The sequence below is a fragment of the Colias croceus genome, chromosome 14, assembly GCF_905220415.1.
Source record: "Colias croceus chromosome 14, ilColCroc2.1".
Lineage (NCBI taxonomy): Eukaryota > Metazoa > Arthropoda > Insecta > Lepidoptera > Pieridae > Colias > Colias croceus.
In genome coordinates this window covers 2,704,038-2,714,497 of record NC_059550.1, presented here as the reverse complement: position 1 = coordinate 2,714,497, position 10,460 = coordinate 2,704,038, and the positions used below count along the sequence as shown (strand labels likewise).

Sequence of the window (10,460 nt, the reverse complement as noted above, 5' to 3'; positions counted from 1 at the left end):
CCATGACGGAAAGATTTCAAATTTTCGTCGGTGCCATCTTGGATTTTAGTTTTGACCTCATATTGGTTAATAGCTACCCCAAAAACCACCCACATTTGCCTGTTGCCAATGTGTTTGCTACTTAGGAAAAGTTCATATTTAAAGATATAGGTAATGTGAATGTGTGGTAACGAATTTAATTCATTTCATTCCGACTGTTTCTCGGAATAACATACATTTACTAAGAATTGCTTACAATGCCGGGTTTAATATATTGCCGGTAACATATAATATTATGTATGATAATAATTCTTAAAAAAGTATTTTATACATTTCTTAAAAAGCTTCGATATTGTATACAATAATACAATTCATATTCAAATTGTTGTAAAATAGTCACACTTTTTTAAGTTGGTTGAATACACTAAAATACTTATAAGGATCGTACCTACTAATAATAGTAACAAAATGAATTTTTAAAGTTCCCAGTAATCTTCTGGAATCAATTTCAATAAAAATAATATCAAGTATGAAGATGGTCTATAAAATGGAATGCGCTATGTTTACGTGAGCGCGATGTTCCCGCGAACCACGTGGCGACGTTAGATACCTAAATTTGAGTAACGCAGATTTGTGACAGCGTCCTTAATTAGAAAAATCTAGAATATTATGTGTATCATTACTGCAAGTAACACGACTATAAATATTTTACATAATACTATAATACACGTTTGTATTAAAAATCTTAATATATATAAATCTCGTGTCACAATGTTTGTCCTCAATGGACTCCTAAACCACTTAACCGATTATAATAAAATTCACACACCATGTGCAGTTCGATCCAACTTGAGAGATAGGATAGTTTAAATCTCAAATCGTTTTAAAGAAAGCGGGCGAAGCCGCGGGCGGTAAGCTAGTATTATATATTTTCTTGCTCACAACAATAAAGCGCGTCACACACGGTGAAGATACTATAATATTTTATGTTAAGATACTCCAATATAAAACGTTGTCATCATTTTTCTTTTTGTCATTGCGTACTAAGACCCCTGTAGAACCGCCATCCTGTTACAAATGACCCACAAAAATGATGGTCAGAACGCTGATACCGGATACCTTAAGATATTATAACGTTTTAGTTTTTTTACGTTTATAGAGTATCTTAACATAAAATATTATAGTATCTTCACCGTGTGTGACGCCCTTAATTCGATAGAAATTAAAAAAAATATTAAAATTATTGTGAGGATTTGAAATTATACATAAAAAATGAGAGAGATAATAAGTGGATTTATCACATAGGTACATACATATAGGGATTTTTAGTTTGTGCTAAAATACAAATGTTTCTTCGAATGATGATAATCTATACTAATATTATAAAGCTGAAGAGTTTGTTTGTTTGTTTGAACTCGCTAATCTCGAGAACTACAGGTCCGATTTAAAAAATTCTTTCTGTATTAGATATCCCATTTATCGAGGAAGGTTATAGGCTAAATATCATCACGCTACGACCAACAGAAGTGGAGCCGCGCGGAGCAGCTAGTATACGATATAATATTATGTTTTACGAGTATCAAAAGATCCGTGTGTTTTATATACATATATTGTCACAGTAAGATTGTAATTAAGGTTGTTATTTAATCACATCTTCCGAAAAATAATGCGTTAAAAGTGTAAACAGTATGTTACTGATCAAGGATTATTAATCTTACGGTGACATAATATATATTTTCGTCATAGTTTATTTATAGTTTTTTATCATTTTCATAATGAAATAGCAAGTGTTTAATCTCAAATATTTACAAACAAACATTTTTATAACACAGAAAATTAAAGTTAACACATATTATAATGTAAACAAAAAATAAGACAACATATTACATATTATGTCCATTTAATAATTGAGTTTTGTATTCCAATTTTTTGAGCGTCGGCGAATTAAATCACAAACGACATATTTTTTCAATAACAATCATAATTATAAAAATTGCATCTACTTCATTAATATGATTTTATCATCAAATAAACTTTATTTAGTTGCATGATACATTAAGTTTATACAAAGTAGGAACTTTAAATAAAATACAGTTTATTTTAAAATAAATATCTCAAATATTCTGCACAAGCAATTCCCAAACAGCGTAATACATAAATAAATCCATGTTTTCATACACTCAATAATTACAAAAAAATATTAAATTTATCGCACAATCTTTTTTAGCAATATCTATCGAACCCAGTCTTTCGCATATTTCTAAGTTCATCAACAGTGGTCGTATTATGATTTCTTATTTCCAGACAGTTTACGCCGTAAATTTAACTTACTGGTAAATTCATATCCTACTAATATTATAAATGCGAAAGTTTGTATGGATGTATGGATGTTTGTTACTCTTTCACGTAAAAACTACTGAACCGATTACAATGAAATTTAGCACACATATAGAGGGTAACTTGGATTAACACATAGGATAGTTTTTATCCCGGAAATCCCACGGGAACGGGAACTATGCGGGTTTTCCTTTGCAAACGCGGGCGAAGCCGCGGGTGGAAATCTAGTTTTACCATAATTAACCATGGCTCGTTATTGCGCTCATAATATGAATTTGCCCGTCCGTTCAATTCAAGGCGTGAACTGTCTGGAAATAAGGTCATAATACAGCCCCTGTTTAGTATGCCTTAAAATAAATGTTTTTTCCTTTCCATCATGACATTATAGGAGATTATGTGAAAAACAATAAAAAAGTTACATTTTCAACTCAATATACAATTAGATACATAATACATCATTGCAACAAAATAAAATTTATTCAACAACAATTATCACGTAACACTACCAAAGAGTAGACTATACCTAGAGCCGTACAACTTAACAAAAAGTCTACAATAATCAAATGCACTAGTTCAAGAGAAGTAGATCTGTCTCGCTTCAGCCGGCGACTGCTCCATGGGGCAGTACGGGCATTTCAACCTGAAAATAATATTAAATAATGATTAATTATTCATTTTTGTTTTATTTATTTTTCACAATTAATGAAAAGGTAAAAAAATAATGTGATCTAGAATTATATCATCAAAGATGTTTTTGTTCAGTTGAACGCGATAACCTCAGATATGATTAGAAAAATAATTTTACTGTTTGATTATCCATTCATTGAGGAAGGCCATTATGTGTTATAATCACGCTAAGACCAATAGGAGGGAAGCACAGCTATAGCCATAAACAAGACGCGTGCGTTATGCAAGCCCTGTGTTTATCAACTAGCCGAGCGGCCGCAAACCGGCCTTATTATCCTAAAAATATCCTATAATATACCGGCCTAAAAATCAGCAGATAGCAGCGCCACAGGTTCAGGACTTGTCGCGAAACGTTAAAAAGAGTCGTATTATGTATGATTGATCAATCACGTTTTTTCTCAAAGTTATGTTTATTAATTATTTTTAACCGACTTCAAAAAAAAGAGGTTATCAATTCGGCCGGTATGTTTTTTTTTATGTATGTACACCGATTACTCCGAGGTTTCTGAACCGATTTACGTGATTATTTTATAAGCATTTTTGTCTGTGTTTGTAAATGATGCAAGTGCAAGTTTGAAGTCGGTTGTTTTTAACGCAGCTATCACTTGTTCTAATGGTTACACAACTCACTTGACGCCCATAGCGAGCTTGTTGAGCGCGTCCCGCGAGATGACGTGTCCGCACAGCAGGCGCATGGGCGGGTTGGCGTCGGACGCCTGCTGCCGCAGGATGGGGCACGCGAACACCGAGTGGTAGCCGCCGCCGTCCGCGCCCAGCTCCACCTGCGATCATTCAGATATACACATGGAGACGACACCGCCTACATCACTCATGTTCCGCTCAACATACGCCATATGGCGTAACTGCACGCTCATTTTTTGTTTTAAAGTGACACTCATCAAATATGCCTTCGTGTGTGTTATGATATTGTACAAATAATACAAATAATACGTAAAAGTGCAAAGGAATAACTTTCATCGGTAAGTACCTAACTAGATAATAATTTTTAAAACTTAGAGCAAAAAAAATGGCGCACAGATTTTGTTCGCGGTGTCTCCTCCATACGTAGTAATATTATCTCAATGGTAATAAAGATTTCTTTTCTTAGTTTGTGTATAACCTCGAGCGGCAGCTCGTCGTCGGCCCAGGCGGCGATGACGTGCGGGTGCGCCATCTTGGCGCGGATGTCGTGCAGCGCGGGCAGCACGCGCGCGCCCGCCGCCGCGCCGCCCGCCAGCGGGGACAGCGCCGCCAGCCGCAGCGCACTGCACGCCTCCGAGATGAACAGCTCCGACGCTTCCAGACCTGCAAACATACATTCATTATTCTACCTTCTTAAAGTGCCTTCTCCTTCGGGAGGATGGCGATCATTAGGACTATTTCAATGATTTAGTGCTGTTCCCAAACCACTGACAAAGATTTCTGAGCCATGATATCCGTTTGCATTATTGAATAGAAACTTTTAATGGCGTTGAGAGTAAAATTTTAAGGTCGCATCATAGCAATATCGTCACGTCATGGAGTAAGGCTACGATTTTCGGTATCTTTGAATCTTGCCAAAAAAAATTTCACTTCTGGCACGCGTGCTCGGCGCACGCGCTTTTTTTTTATTTATTTTACTCTGCAATAGATAAAGGGACATCTTATTACAGTTATGTTAAATAATAAAGATGCATAACCTCCATTTCTACATACCACACGCTTTTCATGATAATGTAAGTACAGTCTAAGGCTGGTTGCAGAGCTTGACCGACCATCAGGGCGTACCGTCGGTCCTGACGATACGCATCAACAATGTGTATGACTATGACACTAATACGCATGACAATACGCGTGCGTATGGTCGGTCTAGCTATGAACGGTTTTATGAATTTCCATACATATGACAAGCGCGACTGACGTACGCACTGATGGTCGGTCAAGCTCCGCAACCAGCCTAATAATCCATTCAAGTATCACTACACTCACCCAGCGCCGTGGGGTCGAGCAGGTGCGCGTAGTGCGCGGGGGCGGGCGGCGCGCCGGGCGTGCACCAGGCCAGCGCGCACACCGCCGCCTGCAGCTGGCGCTCGTGCCGCGCCGCGTGCGCCGGGAACTGCCGCCGCGCGTACTCTATGGCCGCCACCACGCCTTGTTCGCGCGCGAGCTGCGGAAAGTTGAGATTGTAACAACGAAAACCGCGACGTTTCCAACATTTCCCGCGATATTGGCACATAATATCATTTAGTTGCAGAAACAAAAAAAAAATATCGAACAGTTAAATCATTGTCGATAAACATTTAAAATTCAGCTGAATGTGTTCTTTCTGAGAATCTCGCTGAATACTTGATAGAAAATTTAATGCAGCAGAAAACCGCCGGATTGCAAACCGAAAACGTAACGTGACTTGTGTGTGATTGTAATATGACCCTTTAATCATGAATGTAGTCCACCTTCAACGCTTGCATCCTATGCAAAGTGAACGGCAACGGCGAGTGCGCTAGCTCCTGGCTCCTCTTCTCCACCCACTCTAATGCTAGAGATGGATCTCCCTCAGCGAGCGCGGCCGCACAGCGCTGCAGTTGCGCGAACGTGCACGTGCGCTCTACGGGTGGTATCTGTGCTTCAGCGACGAATATGTCGCCCACTTCTTCTAGACCCTGTAATTTTTCGATTTAACAGTAAACTATAAAAAGACATTGATATAAATATATATACAATATACTGTTTATTGTGCACATCCAAATAAGTATAAATTACAAAAACAAATACAGATCAAAATTAAAAAAAAAAATGTAAGACGAATTTCGCGAAGAGGATCTTTTAATATGATCACAACATATTTTTTTGATCAATGAGCATTTTTGATCATCAGCGTAACATAACAACGTATCTATTAACACTCAACACAAACCTGTCTATACAAATGCTGAGCGATGGCCTGTTCCATAATAGGCCTGTTGGTATCATTGCAGAAGGACTCAGCTTTGGGCGCAACAGACGCATAGTCAGCTATGAAATGCCTGTCAATTGATTTGCCGACACGAGACACTGTTGCGTGCAACTCGCGATGCTCTGAAATTGCATTTAGAATATAAATTTAAAAATATATATATTCTTTGTATTAGGCCTTTATACAGACTATGAAACTCGAGTAAATAACTTAATACACTGAGCAGATCTCATCAGTATTTTTGCAGAATTATGGAATAATATAGAGAAAATGGAAAAGTATCTTGTTTCATTAATTATTACGATATAATGGAAGAACTGATTGATTTTACTGAACTAGATTGATTTTCAAAATGTTTTAGAAAAAAATAAAATCTTTATTTTTTTATGTAGACTCATCGACGTCAAAATCTCAGTGTTATATCCATTATGTTTCAATATTGTGTGTTATGCTGAAAATTATTACACTGAATAAATCAAAGCAATTCACATTCCTAAAGCTGATTTAAAACCTGTCTGTTTAATAGAAAAGGTCAGTTGCAATAGGTTTCAATAATAACCTGTTTCCAGTCATCAATTCACTTCAAACATAAGTTATTGTTTATTTTTATTTTCGACACAAGTTGTAGAGTAGTTTGAAAGTATAGTACACTACAATTTAGTTTTACACTACCTAATGAATGTCTTTGTGAAAAGATTTTATTCAATTTTATAATATAAATATACCATATTACATCCTCAAAAATCTCAAATCTTCAACTATGCTTCTACTGAGCAAATAAATTATAAATGTTATAATAGAGGGTTAAGTGGTTAAATTTGAATATACATTTATTCAATTATATATTATTGTCAGTTTTGAAACAAATTCTGAGGCCTGTTACACAATAAGTATACACCATACTCTCTCAGTTCATTATCTGTTGATAGACATCTACTAAATTAATTATGGATTTGATAACATTCATCAATACTCTAGTTACACACTACATATTGCAACAGATTCCTTGTGACGGTTACAAAGATAATAATTTTATTGTATTTAAAATTAACTAAATTAAAATACAAACCTGTAGACATCTGAAAAACAGTTTGTTTAAGTGTTGCAGCAAGTTCAGTAACCAACATTGACTGTGCTTCAGAAAGCTTTTCATTTTCTGGCTCTGGAATAATAATTTTAAACTTTAAATTATATTGAAGCTTGAAAATCTATCATTCTCATGTTACAATATGTAAAGTTAAACTCCTTTTAAACAGTGGGACCAATTCTCATGAAATTTGGTTTGGCTATTGGGTAGGTCTGTGAATCAATCAACATCTCTAATACCCCTAAATGATAATAGTAGGGCAGAATGTTTGCCAGGACAGCTCTATATAATTATTATGGGTGTTGGCTTGTATCTTATACTATTGTAATATTCAGAGCAAATTTTCTTAACCAGATCACAAAAAATAAACTGTTAAAATATTAAAGTAGTTAATTAGTACCAAAACTTTCACTTTTTCATAAAATAATAAAATCACATTGTAATTATTTGTTTTAGTTTAAATAATCTTAAATAATCAACACATTCATACAAATACATAGTGTTCCAAATGAAACTTAAAACAAGAATTAATGAAGAAATCTGAAATATATATATGTTAATTGAATAAACTCTTCTTAAAGACAGAATCTTTGATGACAATTGACTTGTAACGTGAGCACATATACACATTTGGAACATCGGCAAATTAGGGTCATAAAATTCAAATAATACAAACAAAAATGTCAAATCATGTTCATGAATCCTGTTATACTAAATATACCTACTGATACTTACGTTGAGATATCTCCTGTTTTAAACTCTCCACTTGAGTTATCAAATCCTGCAGGACTTTATTTGTATGATCGCTTATACCCGTAAATTTTGTCGTTGCTTTGTCTAAATCTTGTTCAACACCAAGACACGAATCCATTGTTTTGCTTGAATGTTTAAACAAAACTATATTACGTAAACTTTCAATATTGTATTTACTTTAAGACTAGATATCGTAAGTGTAGATACCTTTGGTTTATCGAAATGAATTTTGATAATATTTTCAATGCAGAAGCATATTTATATTCTTTGATTGCTTTGCTTTGCTTTTGATTCAGTTTTCACAGGTTTTCACCTTTTCATTTTCAATCACATACCTAACAATTTGTCAAATGTATAGCTGTCAGTGCCATTTGTCATTCTTGATATGTAATCAATGAATAAGGAATCACATGGAAGTGACATACCTACAAAAAAAGTGTGGCCGGCGCCATATTGCTTGTAACAAAACATGGCGGTGTTTAGTGCCGAGAATATATCGATAAACATTATTATGTTTATCGATATAAAAATATTATTAATATTTTTTTTTTGAAGTTATACTTCTTTTGGCGCGTAACTTCTAACGCGTGTACATAAACACACACTCTTTTTTATTTATTTTAACTTTATTGTACAAAACATAGAAGTAAAATTACAAATGGAAAAAATGACAATGCCAATTAATAAAATTAAGTATGACGATGGCTGCTCGTGACGGTAACACCTATAGGTACAGGGTTACTTGTAAAACACCAGCAACCTCGCCGGACAAGATAGCTAACCCTGTATAATTTGATAAATCCAGTTCAATTTTGACTTCGATATAAGGATTACGGTAGACTTACAATTTGGTAATTTCAGTTTTGAGGAATGTAATATAATGAAACAACATAATATATACTAATATAGGTATATAATAGTATTTTATTACGATGAACAACACAATATACAGTAATTGTATTTATTTATTTATTTATAAATAATAGACAAAAAAAACAATAATATATAATAATAGAGAAAATTATAGAGCTAAACTATTTTGTGCAGCCTGGAATGCACTCGGATACACTCTGTTCATTTTTGAGTTCGGGATTTGAGGCTCAACTGGTACCTGGAAATGAAATGTCACAGTTTACATTAACTAGCATTGTTCACTTTACATTTAAACTAAAATGCAATACATTTTAATTAAAAGGGCAATGCTGATGGTTTGAAATTAATATCAACATTAGGGCTTACAATAGCGGAACTTGAATTTATATCTTTGGTTTTATGGCATTGAAATGCTTTATAAATATAAATTTATAAAGAATAGAAAAATAACTTAAAACACCCCATGTATTTAAAGAAAATTGCACTTTCCCTCAGTCAATAACATTTCAACAACCAAATATCACCCAAGTTTGTACTCAAAAAATCATATAAAACCATCTCAGTTTGTTCACAGGCCTCCTTCAAAATAGGAGAAACGTTAGATTATAAATGACAGCCCTAAATCTAAATAAAAAGACCAAAAGTAAATTGGAAGACATCACATGTCTACAGATAAAAACCTCACCCTGTGTGAATGCAGCGGCAGACATACTGGTATAGCATCATCGTGCAGACTAATCACATCCATTGTTCTATTGAAAGCACTTTCGGGGAAATATAGGGAACATACTATGATATTATATCCTTTACATTTGGCTTGATATTTTCAGTTTCAATTGCTTGAATGAATTTTTAGGTTATTATAATTTTAGTCCTGACCTGACTTATTTATAAATACATTTTTAAAGTACCTACTATAAAAGCGATTAATCTTACTTATGTTAAAATTCATATTAGGTAAATTTAAGTGTTTTATTTTTCCTTCTGCTGCTCTTGGCAAAATTAATTTGTTATTTTGGAAGTGTATTCACCAAAGTAACTATTCTTAAGATTAATGACACAGCCTTGGGAGACGCACGTCTTCATCGAACATTTTGCTGATGTCGATATTATAAGTCATCACTAGCACCCAAATTCATTATTTTACTTGAACGAAAATATACAAAATAAAGCTATATTTGGTAACAATTTTACACTGAACATAGTCTGTGAATACTCCTCAATTCAATATACATGAAAATAAGTAAATCAGCAAAGTAATAACTAATATTTCAGTCAAAACGTATACATACCGGTGCAAAGACAAACTTTTCTAGTTTTCATTCTTTCCGGAGCCACATCCCACAATACTGCGCTTTGGTATTATGCCACTATTTGTCCTTGACCACTCTATATATTTCAGACACAAATGTTTGTCACAATCACAAAAATATTCACTATTTTTCAATGTTTACTACGGAGCAATGACAGAGCATGTACATCATAATAACGAGAACATAAAATGGCGCCCGGCCACAGTAGGTATTTGAGCTAACTTCAAATGTCAAACGGTATAGAATTAGCACTGACTGACGTATAGTCATATATTTTCACTTAGCAGAATATTCATTAGTTAGAAAGAGACAGTATTCGTTTTATTATTTCGGTATCGAAATGCATGATATTTGTATAATCAGTTGTTTGTATAGAACATTATGCCCTGTCCATAGGATTCCTTAGTCATTGTATGTAATAGAAATGTCTTAGGAAATGTCTTTTCTTCTTCTTTTTGTTTATGGCCCCACGTGAAAAAGTTTTAATTTTTATCTTTGG

At 34.3% G+C, this 10,460-nt stretch overlaps 1 protein-coding gene and 1 long non-coding RNA gene across 4 annotated transcripts; both read right to left on the bottom strand.

Moving 5' to 3' along the window:
* Nucleotides 1-1,572: 1,572 nt before the first annotated feature.
* Nucleotides 1,573-8,095, bottom strand: LOC123697353 (E3 ubiquitin-protein transferase RMND5B). Of its 3 annotated transcripts, none has more exons than XM_045643838.1 (9): nucleotides 7,983-8,095; nucleotides 7,758-7,900; nucleotides 7,005-7,097; nucleotides 5,897-6,057; nucleotides 5,436-5,642; nucleotides 4,972-5,149; nucleotides 4,124-4,308; nucleotides 3,634-3,785; nucleotides 1,573-2,956 (listed from the first exon to the last, which is right to left on the bottom strand). In XM_045643838.1, the coding sequence occupies exons 2-9, from the start codon at nucleotides 7,891-7,893 to the stop codon at nucleotides 2,890-2,892; spliced, it is 1,179 nt and encodes a 392-aa protein (XP_045499794.1). In that variant the 5' UTR covers nucleotides 7,894-7,900; nucleotides 7,983-8,095; the 3' UTR covers nucleotides 1,573-2,889. The 3 variants fall into 3 exon arrangements, with proteins under 3 accessions (XP_045499794.1, XP_045499795.1, XP_045499793.1); XM_045643839.1 differs by having other exon boundaries at nucleotides 7,758-7,919; nucleotides 7,983-8,078; XM_045643837.1 differs by having other exon boundaries at nucleotides 7,758-8,089.
* Nucleotides 8,096-8,722: 627 nt separating this feature from the next.
* On the bottom strand, nucleotides 8,723-9,458 carry LOC123697339. Its single transcript, XR_006752228.1, has 2 exons — nucleotides 9,334-9,458; nucleotides 8,723-8,886 (listed from the first exon to the last, which is right to left on the bottom strand). It is a non-coding gene; the product is annotated as an uncharacterized LOC123697339 (long non-coding RNA).
* Between the last annotated feature and the right edge of the window lie 1,002 nt (nucleotides 9,459-10,460).